The 23158-nt window shown below is 38.9% G+C and overlaps 1 protein-coding gene across 1 annotated transcript in view; it reads right to left on the reverse strand.

Moving 5' to 3' along the window:
• Positions 1-294: 294 nt before the first annotated feature.
• Positions 295-23158, reverse strand: part of HIBADH (3-hydroxyisobutyrate dehydrogenase) — a 105698-nt gene continuing 82834 nt past the window's right edge. The window contains exons 5-8 of the mRNA XM_024755091.1: positions 14785-14918; positions 13133-13209; positions 5903-6059; positions 295-1255 (exon numbers count right to left, since the gene is read on the reverse strand). Of these exons, the coding sequence (XP_024610859.1) occupies positions 1097-1255; positions 5903-6059; positions 13133-13209; positions 14785-14918 (527 nt within the window). The 3' untranslated portion in view covers positions 295-1096. The remainder of the gene's footprint in view (positions 1256-5902; positions 6060-13132; positions 13210-14784; positions 14919-23158) is intronic.

Here is a 23158-nt window from a genome sequence, read left to right on the forward strand (position 1 = left end):
GCTGTGGTGAGGAAAGTGGTGACTATGCTCCCTACTGGGACATATTTCATTTATTGCAGGCCAAATTCCTACAGCACCCACAACCCAGAAAACACTGAAACAAATTCTTGTTAAGGATGCAGGCAGAGCAGTAGGATGAGGGCTGGCCACCGGTCAGTTCACACTCGGTTCCTCTCGACCTCCCCCCTCCCTTCCCTTCCTTCTCATCCTTTCCCCATTAGTCTGCAACACCAGTTTGTCAGATCATCTGACTGTTCACCAAATGGTTAGGAAGACACAAAAACTCCAAGAAAGTATCAGCATAGAAATTTATTTGAATTCAAAATAATATGGTTATATTTAGGATAATATAATAATTATCTAAAGCACATATCATCGTAGGCTCTGAAACAGTTCTAAGGATGTCATTCTTTTGAAGTCAAAAAATATGTAGTAAGAATGTACAAGGAAGCAAAAATATAAAAAATAAGTTTGCTGAGTATTGGGAGTCGTTACAAGAGCGGCACACCACGGTAATGTAACAGAGTCCAAATTACACAGCATGCGGCAAGGAGTTCTCTTGCTTTATCAAGTCCTGGAAAATAAACCAGTAACCTCAGAATGCAAGAATACCACCACTGGGTTAACAGGGCAAACTTTCTGAGGGACACAGGGAGTAATTCACTATACTTCCCCTTTCTCTAACTCCTTTCCTCACACCCATTTCTTTTCTTTCCTCCAGGAGAGGTTTTATCCTGTGGAAAAAAAAAACTGGTTTTATTTGTAAAGTGGAGTAAACAATATCCTGATTGAAGTAGGCAATATTTTAGCTAATGATGCTCAGGAATCAAACTTCTGAAAAAGGTCAATCAGCTAGCTAGCAGAGACCATCAGTGGCTTGCAGGAAAAAAAAAAAATTCAGATAATGTGTGTTTGCTAAATAGGTAAAAAGAATAAGCAGTTAAAAATGGGTGAAAAATCCCAGGGTTTATTGTAAACTAGACAAACAAAAGCAGACAGGTGACCTTTGATTAAGCCCATTTACTTGTGGAGTGAGCTATAAGAGGCTCCAAGATAGAGTTTGGTTCCCAACAGTGTCCACAGCCAAAGGGCAAACTCAGAACGTCTCCTCCTCTCGTAGAAACTGGAACACGGATGAGAAGTCTTTTTTGGAGTAGCCCTTCGCACACATCATCCTGTAGATCTGATGGGCCTGACTGCCCAGAAGGATTGGGCTCTTCGTGCTGGTAGCAGAGTCTTGTGCTAATCCCAGATCCTAAGTCAAACAAGGGCGGAGGGAATACATTGAGGTTGGTAGTTAAGGCTCACTTCAGAACTGTGGCTCCTAATGCTTGGGTTTCAAAGAAGAAAAAATGAAGCCTGAAAAAATAAGATACTTACAAGCACGATGTTAAGTTATATATATATTTTTTATACGCCCTTTCTTATAGCTGCAAAACTGCTCCAGAGAGAAACCTTGATTTCTGAGTGGCCTCTCCACTCCTCCACCCTCCACAAAACCTATCTGTTTTGTTTTGACTTCGGCCAGGTGTTCCTATCCAGGTGAGATCCCACAGAGAAATGCTTTTTCAAATCTACACAAGCCTGTAAGCCTAAGACAAACCCCATTATGAAATTAAGCATGATGAAATTATCAATGATGAAAATATCCATTCAATCTCTTAAGTCAACACATATTTAACAACTGCTGTGTGCTGGGCACTGTTCTAAGTCCTGGTGATATGCAGTCATGATAATAAAACCAAGTCACTGTTCTCAGGAACTTACTATCCAGCGTGTAAGATAGACAGTAAAACAAATACTAAACTTCCAGACAATGACAAGTGCTCTGAAGAGAAATAAAGCAGGGTAAGGGGTCAGAAAGTCATATATAGCAAGGGGTGGGGTGGAAGGAAGAGAGTTCTGATTGATGAGATGTTTAGGGAAGACCTCCCGAGGCAAAGACACTTGACCTAAGATCTGAATGTGAGGGGGCAGTGAGTTCTTTGGAGAGCTGGGGGAAGAGAGTTTCAGGTGGGTGGAAGAGCAAGGGAAAGGCCCCCTGGGGGGGGCATGGCTTGGATGCTCAAGAAACAGTAAGAAGGCCAATGAGGCTGAACTAGAATAAGCAAGGGGCTGGGGAGGGAAATGAGACTGGGGATGGCAGAGGTGCAACACGGAAGCTTTATGATGTCTGGAGACGAAGCTGGATTTTCTTTCAAGTGCAACAGACAATCAGCTTCACAACAACACTTTAACATCTCTGAGAGCTAATGTTTCATTCAGAGAGTTTTGGAAAACTTATTATTGTCTATTGTTTAAGAATAGACAAAAGTTAACATTATGAATCTTTTATAGTTAAACTGTAGTTAATGGTATCCTCTACTATAAGAATGGAATCTTGTCCAACCTTGAAATATCTAGGGGTAGATGGAAGACAATGGAGGCATGGTTAACTGAAACAATATTCCCCACATTTCACTTGTGATTAAATAAGTGCTGCAAACAAGTGGCAAAACCAAGACTTCCTTCTTACCATTACCATCTTCATTTCCTCCACCAATGGAAAAGCCAGCAAGCCATGAAAGAGGAAGACAAGAAGCAAGATGAGGCCTATTTGTATTCTTTGAGGAACACCCTTGATAACGGAGTAGACTGATACCATCCACTCAAAGGAGGAAATGATTCAAGGGAAAAATAAGCCAAGTTTAAAGAATGGATTAAATCTCTAGCCTCTTGGATATCTATGATGCTATAGGTGTTAACAGTATTTTGTGCTTACTTGTAGAATTTTCACATGTAAACCCACAGATCTGGAAAATCTACTTAACCTTAAAGTCTTCTATAGCTTCCACTAAAAACCAAGTTTAATTATTACCCACACACTTCACAAATGTGGACAGCTACATTATTGCTTATACCCAGACAAGCAGATAAGCCTCTTTTGTCAACATCATTTTGCTGCACATCTGCAAGATGCATTTATTTAAAAATGACAGAAAATCTACATAGAAAGACTGCCTATAATTTTTAACCTAGTAGTATAACTAGAATATAAGAACGTAGAGTAAACACAACATATCGAGGAGAAGACAGTGCTATTGAGAAGAAAAGGCTATTAGAGGTTTTCAAAGGGGCAAGTAAATATCCCAAATAAGAGCTAATAAAACCAAAAAGGGGAAGCTAAAATAGCTTTGGTGGCTGCTACCTTAAAGGGTGGACATTCTAAAAAAGGAAAGGTGATTTAGTCTATAAAATCCTAAGTGGCTTGTCAATCCTGAAATGTTAGAAAAGAAGGTATCCTTTGAAGCTTGTAACATATAATTTAAAATAAACAAACACCCCACTTCACTAATCAAATAAAAATATTTATGAATTCATGAGCTCAGTGGGTGGTTCAGGAAAAAAATACAAAACAATTGCAAAAGGTTTCAACAAATTAATGGAGGACCAAATCGTTTCGTATTACAAGGACACAGGTACACTGGGTGAGTAATAAGAGTGGTCATAATTTTCCATAATTTGTTCCTTAGTGGCCATCAGAAACAGACTTCTAGGTTGTGGGGTTTAGAAGAAAGATCTAGTTTTTGTATTGATTATGTTCTGATTATATACACACAATATATTAGAATTTTATGATGTTAAGACCTAGAAATAGGGCTTCCCTGGTGGCGCAGTGGTTGGGAGTCCGCCTGCCGATGCAGGGGACACGGGTTCGTGCCCCGGTGTGGGAAGATCCCACATGCCGCGGAGCGGCTGGGCCCATGAGCCATGGCTGCTGAGCCTGCGCATCCGGAGCCTGTGCTCTGCGATGGGAGAGGCCACAACAGTGAGAAGCCTGCGTACGGCAAAAAAAAAAAAAAAGACCTAGAAATAAATGTATAAGCCTCTACTTCAAGGACACATTAACATCATCTCCCCCAACACAATGAGATCTAATGGTAGTTGAGCAAAATATCTCCTAGTAAGTAAAGGCCTGATCTGCCCAAGCAGGTATGATTGCTTTAATCAATGTAGCACTGTTGGGGACTTCTTTAATCTCTATCAATTTCTGTACACAAGTCTAATTAGTTATGGTATGTTTTGCTAACAGCTATCTGAAGTGATGAAAGCGTTTTTTAAGTTCCTTTCTAAATGCTTTCATTTTAAGCAAAATTCAGAAATCCTGCTCTTTATAAGGGAAATGACAACTTATAAAGAGCAAAAGAGAACAGGAATGTCCATATGTTTTACTACTGTACTGTCTTATGCTACCTTTTATTATCAAGAAAATAATTTTAAAGGACCTCAACAGGAGCAGATTCTTCCTGGGCAGGGACACTGGAGAAAATGATGGAAGTAAAGGTGTGACGTAGAGGAGAGTCCCCAAATAAAGCCAGCACTGCTTACACGTTACTTGTTAGCTGCTTCCTCTGTTGGAGACATTAGCAGTATTGTAGGAACCAAATAAGCTAACAGGTCACAACTCACTTCATACATGTACATAAAGCAAACTGGGCATAAATGCGATTCTTTCACTCTTCTGTGTGCCCTAATAAACGACCCTGCAGCTTTGTGAAAACAGTCCACTTAAGGAGCTACTTTCTGTTTGCAACAAAAGCAACACAGCACAACTTACAAAAGCCTGTGTGGAGGATACGCAAACCTAAATACAAGGTACAGATCGGCATAAAAATAAATATTTTCTTAAATGAAACACGAGGAGAAATAAAACTACAAAATAAGAAACATAGTTTCAAACATTGCTTCATCCAATAAATATTTAAAGAGAGCCAACAATGCGCCAGGGGTCTGGCTGGAGGGGCAAGGAAGGAAGAGGCAGGCTGAGGGAAGAGCAGGCGTCGAGGGCTGCCAGGGAGAAGGGACAAGAGGCCAAACGAGTTCAGTGTGGCTGAAGCAGAGGCGGGTGGGAAGGCAGAAATGAGCTGGTGAGGAGAGCAAAGGCCTTTAAGACAATGTGCAGAGATGGACTTTAATCTACAAGTAACTGGAAACCATGAAAGAGACTTAACAGGAGAGATGACATAATCAGGGTTTTACATTTTAGGAAGTCCACTCTTTACCATAGAAAATGAACTGGAGAAGAAGATGAGAATGAAAGGCCAGGAGACCAGTTAAGGGCAGATGTTGTCGAATCTAAACAAGGTTCAGCCAGGGTACTGGTAGTGGTAGAGAGGGCAAGTGGGTGAATTCGAGGCACAGCCGAGAAGTAGAATGGATGAAACATCCTGAGAAATGAAGGAGAGTAAGCTGAATACGGTATACAACTGTACATATTATTACTTCTGTCAAAAAGTAAATGGCAGGGGTGTGGGGAGTGGGGTAGGGAATAAGCTCTACACAAAATCTGCAAGTCGTTTGTCTAAAAAGTATTTTCTAACGTTGAGATCACAAATGAGAGGAGGCCAACAATTTGCTTTTCAAATGACTTTACACATAAATGTATATATTCTTAAAGTAGGAAGATGTATTTAGATATCTAGCATCATGCGAAAGGTCCTCTTTTTGTGATATGTATATCCAATGTCATTACATTATTAACCGTCGGTAAATGCTTATTACTGCTTCCATTCTAAGGGCTTGGTAAATTAATGTAAATTTATGATGAAGAACAACATTTTACCGGCTCACATTACAAACAAACCCAAGCACAAAAGAAAAATCCCAGCCTATTCTTCTCATCTGAAAGGCCAGGATTAAAAATGAACAAGATAACAGGTTTTTATCCACGCTAAGTTTTAAATAATTTCCAGTGACTGGGTCACTAGTTTAGTAATCTTGCCTTCTAGGATAGACGTATGCTTTGTTACGAGAGGGGAGAAGTGGGGGTAGGCTGAGGTGGGGAGAGAGAGAAAGGAGGGAAGGAGAACGAAACCACTCAACATTTCCCCGCTCTCTTGGGTAGTCTCTGCATTTACCATACCTTAGCCATGAGTGTTGTTCCGAATCCACCCTGATAGTTATTAGCCGAGGGAACTCCATCCATCACCCCAGGTACAGGATTATAGGTGTCACTTGACCAACATCGTCCTGAGCTCATATTTAGGATTTTAGCCAAGAGTTTTGGGTCAAGCCCTAACCTGTCAAAGAAGGTCAAAGAAAAGAAGTGTTATATGTCAAAATATACAAGTCACGTGTGATTATTTATGTGTGAGGATGCTCCATCTTCTCTCTCCATTTATGATATGTCTTCAAATATCTAAGCAGACTGACTAGAATGAAGAATCCAATCTTAAATTATAGGGTATTAAAAGCTAGTGATTAAACATTTCTGAGCCAGGACATTTTGCACTGAGAGAAAACCTTCTGCACTACCCAGCTTTTAAGAAATAACATACGACTACATAAAAGTATTGTTGGTTTACCACACACATGGGTTTTCTAGTCTTTTGGACATTATTGCATTTATGTGTCGCGTCAGAACCTTAAGCCAAGATGATCATCTAAATTCTACAGTCTTTACTCACAAGTGATGTATTTCAGAAAGAAATACTGACAGTTAAATTATGTATCATGGGAGTCCATGTGGATGCATTTATATGTATGTTTATTCCTTTAGCTCTTATGAGAGAATAAATGCAAGAGATGAACCACAAGCAGTAAAATGAGCTTCAGGCAAGTTATCGTTATCAAAGAAGACATTTCTTGCTGGAAACTTTTCCTTATTTATTAAATCTTCATTAGACATTCTTGCTTATGAAGCAAGTCTGCACCGAGTTGTGACATATGCTATCTATTCAGAGACATGCATTATAGTTCTGGGTCAACTGCTGATAAGGTTACTGATCCTGATAAAACAAAGCTTGCCCAAGCGGAAACATCATTTGTTCTATCACTGAGCTGATGGCATAAACGGCTGTTCAATGTGGACCCAGAAAAAAAGTAGAATTAAAATGCTCTATTACTTTATTCCAAGTATCTTAGTGAAGCCTGGGAAGCACAGTTTTGCTACGTATCTTTGAATCAAGTTTCAGATAAAACTTTCTGCTTTTTCTTAAAACCAATCCCTTCCAGAATTAAAAAAAAAAAAAGATTAAACAGAGACACATGTAAATATTAAACGAACTGTGCATTTTGGGGTGTGGCTTAGTACTTGTGTGTTCAAAATTGTCTGTCTATTTCCAGATCAGAATAGAATGACCAGTAAAACCTTTTTCCAATGCTTGAGCAGGGTCTAGGGCTAATAGCCAGGATGTGTATGGACTTACCACATAATACAACTGTTATGTAATCAGGCTTTCAAGGAGAAGTTGTGGTTCAAGGAATACTATATGGCATGCCATGAAGATGAACTCACATGGTAGCCCGTGTTATAATGAGCGGTTTTTACTAAAGATTATAACAGATAAAGATTCCATCTAAATCAGCTGTCATACATTCTGTTCAACTGTACACTGCTGGAAAGAAACCTGATGGTTTCATTCATTCTTTTATAAAGATCCAAGTTTGTTACATGTATAATTTGCTACTGATGCTTCCTTTCCCCTTTCAAATATAATTAGCCTATCAGGATGCTATGGTAACAGATGACTTAGGAAAAGATAAAGCCAATGCACTTAGGCAAAAACTGTGAAAAGTAAAATCACAAATGAACAACCAGTTAATTTGCTATAACTGCAAATATATTGTCTAAGCGCAAATATGCAAGAATGTATATGTCTAATGTGCTCTAGGAGCAGGGGATATTTTTAAAGACCCCAAAACACTGTCTTTACCTTCCATTTGGAATATAATTCAGGCGTCCTAATTTAGATTTTCTTTTAAAATGGCTCATTACATTCAAAGCAGCAGAGATACTCCCCCTCCTTATAACCTACCAGGTTAGACTCAACAGTGCCTCACAACACTCTTTATTGCTAAAGAAATTCATACTCTGTCTTTAATACTCACCAAAATGGGAGCAAAGCTTATTATCCTTTGTAAAACGCTACATTTCATTTTTCTTGAATGTCAAGGAAAAATACTGGCGCTGATTTATGGAACCTTTTTTGGTGAACATGTTACTATTTAGAAGCATCCTGAGGGGCACACACAAAAATGAGGTGGCAGTTGTTATGTGCTCACTTTTCAAATCTGATGCTTCCCCACCATGCTGATTCTCTTTAGGAGATGGCTACTCCCTCTCCAGTCCTCCGCAACCCCCCAACAGCAAAGTGTATCATTAAAAAGAGCAAGTTAGAAGTGTTTTGCATTTCATCTTTCTGAGGATTCTTTCACTGGCATATATATAACTGACAGTTAAAATTAGACATGATATTAAAATCAGTTACTGAAGTCCTCTGTCTTCCACTGTGCCCAAGGCTTGTAATGGTCTGAAACCAGCTAGAATACACAGTAATTGTCATTCAGGGAGTCTATCCTAGAACGTCATGCTTCACTGGAGAAGACTGAGTTTCATTTGAAATCAACAAATTAATCCAAGACAGGTATCTGAAAGGGCAAGTTTAATAGGAAGCAGCTACTGGGCTCTCAACCATGATAAAATGTTATTGCTGTTTCCCTGTAAATTGGCTGGGAACATATGATACTTTCTGCATAAGAGCCCCATTGCTGTTCAGGAGATATACAGCTCAAGCCATCAAAAGGATGACAGTCTGTCAGTCCCCATAATAACTTGCCACTGGATGTGGTTCGAGAGTGTGTGCATGCATGCATGTGGCTTTACAATTGCTGGAATGTTCTCTGATATAAAGAGAATGAATTCATTGCTCTGACTGCATATATAACGCAACTCAAATAAACGTCACTGTGTCAAATCTACTCACCTTTAAAACACAAGAATTTTAAATGAACTTTTGGGAGAAGTAAAAATGATGCATAAACTATGAGAAAAATTAAAGAGAAGCCAAGTGTTTGCCTTCACTGTAACCAAGGCTTTTAAGGGCCAAAAAAGTTTGTTCACCTTATAGTCTCTGTAAGTATCTATACTGTCTGGTTTTATGTAAGAACAAAGCAAACAATGTCCCTAAACTGAGATGTTTGTATCACAGGAACCGATCTGGAAATGAAACATCTAAGACTATGTCAACTTAAATCAATCATTCCGTTATTCACCAATGTCTACGCAGACCTGCCATCTAAGAAGAGGCTGTGCCTGCCCTCCAGGAGTGGGCCAGTTAAGACACCTGCCCAGTAACGTTTACCTGAGGCAGGGGAAGAGCCCCCCGACCCCCACCTCATTCGTCTGACAAATCTTCATTGAGTGCCTATTACATGCCAGGGATGTTCTTAAGATAAAGTGGTGAGGGACTTCCCTGGTGGCGCAGTGGTTAAGAATCCGCCTGCCAATGCAGGAGACATGGGTTCGAGACCTGGTCCAGGAAGATCCCACATGCCACAGAGCAACTAAGCCCATGCACCACAACTACTGAGCCTGCGCTCTAGAGCCCACGAGCCACAACTACTGAGCCCACGTGCCACAACTACTAAAGCCCGCACACCTAGAGCCTGTGCTCCGCAACATGAGAAGCCACCACAGTGAGAAGCCTGAACACCTCAACGAAGAGCAGCCCCCATTCTCCGCAACTAGAGAAAGCCCGCGTGCAGCAACGAAGACCCAATGCAGCCAAAAATAAATAAATAAATTTATTAAAAAAAAAAAGATACAGTGGTGAGCAGACAAAGCTCATAGAGCCTGCATTCTAGTTGGGGAGACAGACAATAAACAAACAAATAAATATATAATGCTAGCCAGTGAGAAGTGTTATAAAGAAAAAAACATTAACGTACAATTCAATTCAAATACCAACCACCACCACCATCACGTCAATAACTACCATGTATTGAGCACCTACTATGTATCAGGCACTGTTTTAAAAGATTTACATGGATGACTTAATTTACTCTTCACAACAGATACTACTGCTACTGTGGATAGATACTATTATTTTTGTCATTTTACAGATGAGAAAAGCTTAAGTCTGTGGCAGAGCTGGGATGTGGTCATCAACAGACACCCACACTCACTGCCCTGAGTCTCACTGGGTCATATGGGTAGTCACTTAATCAGCCAACATGATGGCCTCCTATCAGTTTAATAAGAAATTTGGCCAAACCTTTATTATAAACCTTTTGCCATATGTTATATCTATCAGGGTATACAACTAAGAGGTTTCAGTCATCACCTAAATGAAACGGCAACGCCTTCTTAGGGAAGTAACCAGGAAGCTAAAATTATGCTTGTGGGAAAGTTCTCATCTTGAACGGCCTTCTAGAAGTTTGACTGTTTTAAGCTTCTTTTGGTGGAAGGAGACAATATGGCTGTTGCTAGAGGCCTGGGCCCTGTTGGCAATGCATACAACTTGTTATACCACCCATATTGAAAAAAAAAGCAAACCAAACAAAAAACATAATTTCCGGCAGAACAAAAATGAAAACAAAAAAACAAAACTCGTATTAACAACGTTATTCTTATGTGGTGCACGGGAATAAAACCTCTCTAACGCAAGTAAGGCCCTTTCAGTACCATAAAACTATGTTCTGAGTCCTAAATAGAGCCCAATTAGAAGGCAGAAAGTTCTAGTAAAAAAGAATTTCTAAATATGTTGTATACCAGTATTTTTTATGCTTTACTTTTTTATAGCATTTAAAAATCTCACTCATATCCATAAACACTCATTGTAAAAGATCATAGGGTCAACAGTTTAAAACTATAAGGTTTTATTCTTCTATTTATAAAAGGGAAACGTCAGTGTTCAAGAAAAGACACTGACTTATGAGAATGAAATTAATCAGAAGCGATCACTTCATGGGAATAGGTAACTCAATTTGTAAATGTTGACATTAATTCTCTAAAAAAATTTTTACTTCAGAGTGAACAGAATATAAATGTGGCTGAACCACTTTGATGCTATTACTACTTTGTGGGAATTTACTACTTGGGAATTTATGCTTGCTGATGCCAATTTTCTCTTTCACCTTGCAATGCTCAATAAATCGTGGCCGCTCTCTATACTCTATTAGAGAACATTCCTGTCATTTTAAACCATGTCTGTAAACCATGGAGAAAAGACAATAGCAGAAGCAATCATTTTTAGGACTTTCAAACCACTGAGAATCTCTGTAAGATAAACCGATAAAATCCTAATGTCATGAAAATAAGCAATTCATTAGTACAATGTAGAGCACCATAAACTTACAAATTATTGTAACCATTAAGTAAAAACAATGAGTTCCTGCTTTGTGTTCAGACGTGTGTGTGTGTGTGTGTGTGTGTAAATATTTCATTTACACACATATACATCAGTAACAATAATAGAGTTTTGGGAAAATTAAACATTGAAAGTTTCATATTTCTAAATATTGTTTTTGTCATAGTGGATCAAGGCCAACAATAAGGGAAAATCTATTTATTGCTCCTGCTCTTAATATTGCTGTTTGGAATTTTATCACTTTCTTTTCTCTTTGATAATAAACTTACTCTAGTAGCCAATGTATACATTTCATTGTATACATTTTATTCATTTGATTCAACTGATTTTCATACTATTCTTTATTAGCTGGCTTTTGGAGTTAGACTTCCATAAGCACTTATTGTACGAAAACTTCATTTTAGAATGATCATCTAATAAGACTTTTGCTAGGAAAATTATTTGAGGAATGCTAGAGGATGCCTAAGGAACATTCGGATCCAGTGACGTTTAAAGTAAGCAGCAGAATATAAAATAAACTGGCAAAAAGAGGGAAACTTCAGTATAGTATAACCTAGGCTTTTACTTTTTTTATTATATACTCATTTATATCCAGAAAAATGAAAATAAAATTCTAAAGATGCAAATGCATACTAATGCTCTAATCCTACTGTCAACACCAATTAATTTTGTATGCAATTTTGGTTCCAGAAATTTACATTTTCCTCCTCCATAAAATTAATCTAGAGGATGAACATAAAAACAAGTTACTAGTAACCGACCCATAGCCTAAACTACAGACATAACACTCTGAACAGCTTCTTATATACCACCAGTTTTATTAAGGCTTTGTACAAATATGCCTTACCATCTTACAGACATTCAATTTTAAAATGTAAATGGTACAGGATATTGATAAACCAATTAGCGCTGATGCAAAGCAAATTCCTCTCTTGTCTCAATTACAACATGACAACTTAATAGGTCAAGACAGTTTAACATCTGAGACAAGGGCAATTCAATAAAACAACAGCATCTTGATATGGTAATTAAGAGGAAATGTGAATCCATTACTGTGTTTTAAAAAATATCTCAAGCACTTTGGCTCTTTTTATTGCTTTCATCAAAAGCTATGGTATGAAACACTACTCTGATTTGTGATATATTTGGCAAGCAGTTTGGGGATGTGTGAAGAAAACACCTCAGTAAAAGCATCTTTCTCATTAAGCATTTTCTAAAGTAAGAAATGTATATTTATTATATTCATGAAATGCAAAACACCCCAAAAATTAATTAGGTGATTAATCATATGTAGCATTCCTAACCCAAAAGATTAAAGGTTAAAATTAAGACATTAACCTTAAGCATTCTAAAGGATGATCACCATTGTAGGAAAAACTGAATTCCTGAATCACTTTCAGCAAAGTATGAATGCCATTTTATTTCAATGAAAAGATATATCCTTAATGTAAAGTAACAGAACCCTAGGGAAGTTAAAATGAAAAGAGTTATGCATACGAGTTGCAGCTTTATGAATGCCATCCAGTTTATCCTGAGAATAAACAACCAAGAACCCTTTTAGTGTAGATTTTGGGGACTATATTTAAAATAGATACATAAAACCAGTCACATGGTAGCATAACACCTGAATTCACTATACATTAAAACTGTGTTTTATACAAATGTGTCCTACACTGCCAGAGATTGTTTAAATTTTATAGTAAAAGTGTCTCTTGCGTTTCGACATAATAGAAGAAATGGAGCTCCCATATAAAAAGGATAATGTAACTTCAAATATAAAGCACAATACATTTTATGGCTTACGGCAGAGAGCATTCATGCTCTCCAGGGTCCTATTGGTCGTCCAATAAGCAAAGTCTATTAAAGTTCAATAATGAAATACTTTCACAATGTTCCTGGATCAACTGATTTATCTCTCATGAACATTTGTTTTCAACATCAGAAAATCAAAACGGAAAGCTCATAAAAACTGTTAGTATATGAAAATGTACTATTCAACAAACCTGATTCCCAGATTCATAGCTTCAGCGGTTCCAATCATACTAATAGCTAACAGCAAGTTGTTGCAGATCTTCGCAGCCTGAAAATAAATTGAGTACATATTAAATATCTTTATTTTCAAGCTATAACTCACAGGAAGATTTCTTCACCCTATTCCACGTTTCCAAAAGTAAGAGCATTCAACTGTTGATTCTTTCAAAGGAGGAAAGGCACTTGGTGCTGCAAGCCTCCCTCTGAGCCTAACACAAGATCCCAGAGCAGACTGGGAGGGGGTCCTCTTCCCCTAGGGAAGAGCTCTGCAGTGTGGCGACTGAGCTACTCCTGTGGGCGCAAGCACAACAGGGAATACTGACTGATGTGGCACAACTGCTCCTTCAGGAATGAGGCTGACATTCTAACTGGGGAAACAGGAGTAACACACCAAATGAAAAGGCAATGAACAAGCAAACACAACTAAGTGGTAAACTGTATGGTACAAACTGTAAGACAGAGACAGTTAGGAGTTCAGAGAAACCAGATCACTGAGGGCAGGTGCAGAGAGGAAGCAGAACCTGAAACCATCTCTCAGAAGGCCAGGCAGGATTTAAATAGGCAAGAGAGGGAAAGAAGGAGAGCAGGGAAAAAAATAAATATGCAAGGGCATGAGATATTCCTGAGAACAGTAAGAAAATGGACTCATGTGCACTGGTTTTAAGGAATGAGGAGAAGTTTGATAGTTAAGACTAGGTCAAGAGCTACGGAAGCTAGTGTCCACATTTGACGTGGTACGAAATAGGGATCTGTGCAAAGTGTCAGAACTGGGAAACCTATGATGATACAAGCATCTTGATGGAGTTGGCTTTGGTTACAATGTTGGCAAAGTGGTAAACCTGGTATCCAGAGATCTACTAGGCCCTGTGAACAGTAAACAAGGTGTGAGATAATGAAAGATTGAACCAGGTAATGCATGGAATGAACAAGATAGCCAACAATGAGAGCCACTGAAGCAAAAATCAATAGAACCTGGAGACTGACTGGACCAGGGAATGGAGACAACAGATATAGCAAAGATCATACCAAAGTCCTGAATAAGATAAAGCTGGTACCAGTGACCAGGACAAAGCAGGAAGAGGAGTGAGTGATAGTGTGTGTGTGTTGGGTGGGAGGGGGACAACCAGTTTGATTTCGGAGTTCATTGTAGTCATTCACCTCTACCTGATCAGAGAATCGATATAACACATTTCTTAATGAAAATGATCTGGTTTTTTAAGAAAAAGATTAAAGTGCATAGGTTACTTCTACCCGACAGTACTACAAATAGAGCTGTGGAGAGCAGTTACAAAATTAGAGGGAAGATAACAGCAAATCAGATAACACGAGCACTTCATATAGAAGCTGTTTTAAGGATAATTTCTGTGGTCACTGGGATAAGGATGTCAAAGTCTGAAACGATGGAACTTTTGATGTCTTTTTAAATTACCGGTTTATCTCTGCTTACTTCCAACAGGAATGATGGAAAACTAACTCATTCCAAATTAATTTTAGAAAATCTGAGCAAACAAAGAATCCACAGATTGACCAGAGTAAGGAGGAACCAAATTGTGATCAGGAAAGAAAAATGAACATTAGCTGATTCTACATCATCAAGTCAGTGTCACTGCTGTGCAAACGTTACCTGCCCAGTCCCGACGGCTCCACAATGCACCACATTGGAGCCCATGCACCCCAGAAGCTCTTGGGCAGCAGCAAATTCTTCTTCGACTCCTCCCACCATAAACGTGAGGTTCCCAGACCGAGCAGCTCCCACACCTGAATAGTTTGGGGGGTAAAGGGATAGAAGAAGAGGGTTACATTTCTTCAAGTGTTTAAGTATATTATAAAATTAGAGAAAATCCTCAAACCAAATGAAAACACCTTGCCTCCAAGTTATATTTATGTCAGGCATAAGCCTCTCTTGGAATATTTTAATTGTCAAGTATCATGCAGGTTACTTATAAGCCAAAGGGGACATACAGATTCAGTCAAACTCTGTATTCACCTCAAATATTTTGGCACGATCATGGAGTACCATGGGGATTTAAAATGTGAATTTTATTATTCCCATGCATCTCTTATTCTCCCGAGAAACCTATTCAGTAATAGAAAGTATATTAAAAAGATGACCTGTGCCCTGACCAGCACGGGAGCAGCCAGAGGGGTCAGCTGCCCGAGTCTGGACCTGGGGTCTCTGGCTCACTCGCTCGCTCTCTGCACACTATGTACAGATGAGATCTACAAAGAGAGGGACTTGTCTTTCTCCCATAAACAAGTAGGCATTTCAGATGGAAAGATTCTTTGTAGGTAAAGATTCTCTAAGGTAGGGCTTCCCTGCTGGCGCAGTGGTTGAGAGTCCGCCTGCCGATGCAGGGGACACGGGTTCGTGCCCCGGTCCGGGAAGATCCCATATGCCGCGGAGCGGCTGGGCCTGTGAGCCGTGGCCACTAAGCCTGCGCGTCCGGAGCCTGTGCTCCGCAACGGGAGAGGCCACAACAGTGAGAGTCCCGCGTATGGCAAAAAAAAAAAAAAAAAAGGTTCTTTAAGGTAAAGAAAACAGTTGCTTAGCTAGACTGATTACTCTGATGTGCACTTTCTAATATTATTTGATTTTTCTTTTCCCTCCTGCTATACAGGCACACATAGCTTGAAGATTTTGTGGGGTCAGTTCCAGACCGCCCCCATAAGGTGAATATTACAATAAGGTGAGAGTCACATGAATACTGTAGTCTATTACATGGGCAATAGCATTATGTCTATAAAAACAATGTACACACCTTAATTTAAAAATTCTTTACTGCTAAAAATGCTAAGCATAATCTGACACCTCAAGGTTACCACAATATTTGTCTTTTTAAAATAAAGTACCGAAGTATAGTTGATTTACAATGTCATGTTAATTTCCGCTGTATAGCAAAGTGATTCAGTTATACATATATACATTCTTTTTAAAATTATTTTCCATTATGGTTTATCAAAGGATATTGAATATAGTTCCCTGTGCTATACAGTAGGACCTTCCTTGTTGTTTATCCATTCTATATACAATATAATAGAAAAACCCAATATTTATGAAAAGCAATAAAATGAGGTATGCCTGTACACCTTTTGGGCAATTCATTGTTAGTGATATGTCAGGAAGAAGAAATAAACTTTAACATTGGTTTGGTCACTCCTTAGCAAAGGTTTGATGTATGTTCACTAATGGAAATGATTGGAGAAGCAACTTCTCCTTCAGCACAGAAAATATGGCCTAGACTTGTCTTAAAAAGGAAATGGGGGGGAATTTCACTCATCTAAATTTTTATTAACTATAAAATAAAACCAAGAGCATTATTACTACTTTTAGCATTAGATAAATCTTCATTCATAATTTCAAGTTAGGTTTTGTTGTTCACAACCAGGAAAGTGTGTGGAAGAGCTATATTAGTACAATTTTTGCCTTTACAACTTATTTATAGTACAGCTAGGAATAAAGAAACATAACTGGGGCTTCCCTGGTGGTGCAGTGGTTGAGAATCTGCCTGCCAGTGCAGGGGACACGGGTTCGAGCCCTGGTCTGGGAAGATCCCACATGCCGTGGAGCAACTGGGCCCGTGAGCCACAACTACTGAGCCTGCACGTCTGGAGCCTGTGCTCCGCAACAACAGAGGCCGCGTTAGTGAGAGGCCCGCGCACTGCGATGAAGTGTGGCCCCCGCTCGCCGCACCTAGGGAAAGCCCTCGTGCAGAAACTAAGACCCAACACAGCCAAAAATAAATAAATAAATTTATTTAAAAGAAAAGAAACCATAATTGTACTATGTATCAAACCTGGCCATTCGAATATACACAGCTGCAAGTAATGGCCTACTTTTGAATTTAATTTATTCAATGAATACACAGTTTTTAATACATAAAAAGCCAAATGAGGAGATCCTTATTTCATTCAAATTGTGAATATTTTGCTACTACCAAACCAAGTAGCCTTTCTATTTTACAGTTCATGCTATTTTTAACTAATTATTAAAAGCAAAAGAAGTCAGCATTATGTTAGCCAAACAGTGTTGGTAGAGGAAGTGCCCACATGTTTTGAAAGCCTGAGATGCTTATAAATGGTTAAATTACATTATTTCACAATATTTTCAGACACTGTGGAACTGGTTATGTACAAAACCCCAATTATAAGAAATGCTTTTAATTAACTCATCTGTGTCATTTGAACATTCTGATAATGCTGAAGTTTAAGTGACTGTCATTTCGTTAGTTTCTAATTTACCTCACCAAGATGGTGGGATCATTAATGTTTTACAATTATTTTTGCTCAATTTCTATGGCCATTTTAATTTGAACCACATAACCAACTTCACTCTAAATCCTGTTGCTCTGACCTGGAGAAATTATGTAGACGATATAGGTCAAAGCTTACAAACAAATCCAGCACCATCCATCATAGGTCAATAGCTTTGTATCTAGATTACAGGCTGCTAAATAGCTTCAGAGAGTCATTTATTAAAGGAAAATTAATGCCGACAATGGTTCTCAGCTGGTTAATCTTTTGACAGGTGTACTTTCTCACGTGTTCAAACATGCACTTCAAAAAGAAGAAATAAGTTACTTAAGAGAAGACCACAAAAGAATAATTCATCTTTTAATGGAGAAGTCTGTGGTATTTCCACTCCTTCCTCCTCTCATTATGGTGGTGTAATTATTTCCAGCTTTATCATAATCTACATTCAAATATAAGGGTCTGACTAAACTGGGTAATTCTGAAGTTTTGGCATTCCCTGGGACCAAATTTTAACTTTCCATGCATATTCAACCATATGACACTATCAAGGCTAGTCCCATTGCAAAGGCAAAATTAAGAACTAAGTTATCCCCAATTAAATGCAACCATTTTGAGCTTTGAAATAACATAGAAAGCTAGAACGCTAAAGCTGTGTTAAGACATCTCATGGATTTCACAAGACATTGTATATAAATATTTTGATGTCTATGAATAAGAAACCATAAATTACATTGCCATGCCATTTTAATTCAGGTCCACTCCCCAAAACAGGAAAATATAGAATATATAATTAGGCAGCTGAAAGAATATTGGGAGAAGTATTTATTTTACCTTATATTTTAGTAATTGTACATACAAAACCAAAATATGTCCTGTGCTTAACTTTATTACAGCATTTATACACCTTATTAAATTAAAATCTTTGACTTTCTTACCCAATTCCTCCGTGACACCATAAAGCACTCACAAGGTGAGCATTGGGCCATATTTATGTCAGCATTCCCTTATCTGTCACAGTGCGTGATACATTCAATAAATAGTTGTTCAGTAAATTAAGTTATGAGCACGGAACAAACAGTAAAGGATCTGGAGATGAAATTTCTGGTTTTGGGATGTGCTGGCTATGTTATTTGTTATTATAAACAAATTACATAACTTCTCTGAGTTGCAGTGTATAAAATAGGAAAAGCATTAATAACTTCTTCATAGAGTGGCTGTGAATATGTGATGCTGTAAAATATAAAATGCTATTTAAATGTAAGGCCTTACTACTTTATAACCTGAATCTGCAAAGTGGGAGTTTCATCCTCACCTATATAATGCCTTGAGTCCTTTCCTATTTGGTTACCTAAGCCACTGTCTTTTCCAGGATAATTTTAGCCTCTCTGGCTAAACACTGGCTGGCTTGAGCCAATCCTATAAATAATGGAAGCAGGCTGGTCCAGATTAAGAAATACGGGACTTCCCTGGTGGCACAGTGGTTAAGAATCCGCCTGGCAATGAAGGGGACATGGGTTCTAGCCCTGGTCCGGAAGGTTAAGAATCCGCCTGGCAATGAAGGGGACATGGGTTCTAGCCGCAGAGCAACTAAGCCCATGCACCACAACTACTGAGCCTGTGCTCTAGAGCCCACGAGCCACATCTACTGAGCTTGCGTGCCATAACTACTTAAGCTCGCGTGCCTAGAGTCCATGCTCCGAAACAAGAGAAGCCACTGTAATGAGAAGCCCGTGCACCGCAACAAAGTGTAGCCCCCGCTCAACACAACTAGAGAAGGCCTGAGCGCAGCAGTGAAGACCCAATGCAGCCAAAAATAAATAAATAAATCTTAAAAAAAAGAGAAATACTAAAGTGGTCCATAGCCAGTGATACTAAGATTACAGTGAAGACCTCTTGTAAAACCTTTCAAAAGCATCACAGCATGGGAAAATGACAAGAATGCTGCATTTGTTTGGTTTTATTCATTCAGCAAAGGTAATCTACTAAGAATCAAGCCCATGGTAAGCCCTAGGGTTACAGATGAATAACATATGTCCCTGATCCTTACGTTACACATCTGTGATCCAGCCCCTTCTCTCCTTAGCCATCACTACCACCTGGGCTGAGCCATCACCATCTCTCACCTGAATTACTGCAATAGCCTCCTACCTGATCTCCCTTTAGCTCTTGCCTCCAAAGTCTGCTCTCCATACAGCAGCCAGAGGAATCCTTTTAAAATACAGCTGACCTTTGAACAATGCAGGGGTGAGGGGCACTGACCCCCCGCACAGGTGAAAATCTGAGTCTGTTTATGGTCAGCCCTCTGCAGCTGCAGATTCAACCAACCATGGATCGTGTAGTACAGTAATATTTACTACTGAAAAAAATCTGCATGTAAGTACATCTCCTGTTGTTCAAGGGTCAACTGTATAATCTAGTTCATGTTCCTACCCTACTCTCCAGACTCCAAAGTGTCCCATCACTCTCATATAAAATCCAAAGTCCTACAAAGTGGTACGTGATGTGGCCCTTGGCTACCTCTCCTATCTCATTTCATACCATTCTCTTCATTGCTCTCTGCTTTCCAGCCACCCTGGCCTCCTTGCTGTTCCTGAAACAGGTCAAGTAAGTTCCCATCTCAAAGCCTTGCACTTGCTATTCCTTCTGCCTGGAATGTTCTTTTCCTAGATATTTATGACTTGTTTCCTTTATTTCATTCAGGTTTCTTCTAAAAATTCACCTCTTTAGAGAGGCCGTCCCTGACCCCTCAACCTAACAATCTAAAATGGCATCCTGCCACTCTCTATCCCTTTTTCCTGATTTAATTTTATTCACAGCATTGATTTCCACCTGTTTATATTAACACGTCTATTTGTTTCTGATCTGTATTCCCTACATGAAAATTAGCTCCATGAGAGCAGCGACTCTGGCTTATTCACCCCATATTCCCAGTGTCTGGTACATAGGAGATGCTCAGTAAATACAGTATGTATTCCAAGAGAGAAGAGGAAGCAATGGTGAAGGGAAAAGCAAGGAAATGAGTGACTGCAGTATGTGCGAGAGCTGCTCTCCTAGAGACACAAACAAAGCACCTGTCGTTCTAGCAAGTTTTTTCACCTATAAGGTGAGATGATTAGACAAGATTATCACTGAGTTACTTTTAAGCTTTTGAAATTCTGTAATTTGGGATTCTCAAGTTCACATACATACTTTCCCACATCATATTAATACACAAAACTGCAGTATGTTTCGTTTTATGCAAATAATATATAAAAAGTTCCAGATTAGAGAAAAGAGATAGAAAATGAATTTTCTCATGTAACGACGGTAATTAAATCTGACAAGCCTAAAGACTTGTGGTTGCCTTTAATGCTTTATCTAACGCCTTCCTGTGATGATGTCCCTGTCTCCCGTGTTTCTCTCTCATGATCCTAGAATCAGAAAAACTGAACTCATTTGTACAGACAAATGAAAAGGCAAATGCCCAAACCATTCAAAATGGGTGGCGGACTACCCTGCTTTTAAAGTGACAGACATCTATCACTTCTCTTGGTAGCCGTTTGATTTCAATCAACCTTACAGTAGAGAAGCACTTTAAATCTAATCCAAGTCTCTAAGTCTCTCCTCCCCTTTATAGAAAAGGTATCACAGGGAGCCTCCATTATCTAAACTACCTTCCTTCTTTCTTTCCTGCCACTCCTACTAATAGTTGACATAAAAAATGTGACCATTCGAAATCCATTCCTCAGTGGTTCTCAACCCTGAGAATGACAAAGAAACAGTCCTTGCCCTCAAGGAGTCTGACAACTAGTGTTTGTGGTGGTGGCAGTGTGTGGGTGTGTGTGTATGGAGATGGGAAAAGAGATAAGGAAAACACACAAATATGATGAATAATAAAAGACTGTTGGGCTTCCCTGGTGGCGCAGTGGTTGGGAGTCCGCCTGCTGATGCAGGGGACGCGGGTTCATGCCCCGGTCCGGGAAGATCCCGCACGCCGCGGAGCAGCTGTGCCCGTAAGCCATGACCACTGGGCCTGCGCATCCGGAGCCTGTGCTCCGCAAAGGGAGAGGCCACAACGGTGAGAGGCCCGCGTACCGCAAAAAAAATAAAAATAAAAAATAAAATAAAATAAAAGACTGTTAATGCATGCTACAGGAGAGGTATACACATAGTTGTAAGGAGGTTCAAAGAAGAAAATATCAGCAGCAAGTATCTCTTCAGTGCCTTTAACAACTTGCTAGATCTCTGTGCTAGGTACAATCATTCAGGGAATAAGCATATTTTCTAAATCAAAAATTAGGACCCGCTTTCTGGTATTAGGAGACATATACTCAGAAGTAAATGCCAAAAGGTAGCGTCATATACCAAGTGTCAGGTGGATGAGGACAATCTCCACCATATCCCGATTCCCCCTTTCCTTCTGTTTTTCAACCTCTATCATCAAAAGAATTATGATTCTCAGAAAGAGAAAGGGTGAAGAAGCAAATAAGAAATTGTTCTCGGAGAGTAATGGTCTTACTGTTAACTGTCGGTAGGTTTGTGAAAACTTTGATAAGAATACAGGTATTATGAATCCACTTGTAAATTGTGTTCAGAGCAGTTTCAAATAACATGAACTGAGCAAATAATTTTGTCTGTTTATATAGACACTGAGTTCTGCTTGTTATCTAAATGTACATAATACCCTACCTCTCTTTACAACAGATTTGAGTTTACTTACTAGAACAAAACAATCAGAAAACTGAAAATCGGAATTAAGAACAAATACCAAAATGAAACCATAAGATTTCACAATGAATTTCAAATACAGATCTCAGTTTTTTGGCAAACCCTATTTGGGAGAGAAATAAAGCAGTCTCAAGGAAAACGTAACTTATCCTTGAACTAAATTACATGCTTAAAATATTATTTGGAACTTTATGCGGGCAACCGTAAATGAAGTAATGGACAATGTTCTTCATATTTTTACATCAAAAGCAGTGATAATTTTTTCAAGTTAAACTGAGCTAAAACTCAGTTCCCACTTTACATCATTTTCTGGCTAATCTTAGCCTTGTACCTGTAATATAAGTCAATATTAATAACCTCATTCTAATATTTATGTTTATCCTAATCTTTGGCATTTTTATTTGACAGAAGAACCAAAACAGGCTGAAGTCTTAAGTTATGCATTAACATGAACATGACCGGCAGCTGAAGACAAGACATTATTCCTCACCATTTCTATATAGTCTCACAGTTTCTATTTTTTCCATTAAGTTATTTTCTCTGAAGTACTTAAATGTTTATGTTTTGGCAAAAAAGAGACCTACATAATTCACTGTATCTTCCCCCCTTTTCTTGAGTTGCAGGAGGCAATAACTTTCTCTTCTTTCTCCTTAAATGGTTTCTGATCATTTCATTTTTAATATTCTTCTCAATGAACTCCAACCACTTCTCTGGTTTCCTCATCTACCCCCTGCAACAAAACCCACTATGCAATGCATACTGGAAACCATTTACAGTGGCTGTCATGTGCAATGACTTTTCATGCATCCATGCCTTTCCTGGGCTGTTCCCTCATAAGAAATTCCCTTCCCTTTCTTCTTTGCCTAACTCCTGCTTATCTTTCAAGACTCAACTCAGGTCAACTCTGAGAAGCAGTGCATGACCATGACCCCCTTCTTCTATTCTTATAACATTCCTAGTGATACCTCTAGTAAAGCACTGATACTAATCAATGGTTTTTCTGGTATCTTGATAAGATCCTTATAGGCATGAGCTGTTTG

The sequence above is a fragment of the Neophocaena asiaeorientalis genome, unplaced genomic scaffold, assembly GCF_003031525.2.
Source record: "Neophocaena asiaeorientalis asiaeorientalis breed wild unplaced genomic scaffold, Neophocaena_asiaeorientalis_V1.1 scaffold36, whole genome shotgun sequence".
NCBI classification, from domain to species: Eukaryota; Metazoa; Chordata; class Mammalia; order Artiodactyla; family Phocoenidae; genus Neophocaena; species Neophocaena asiaeorientalis.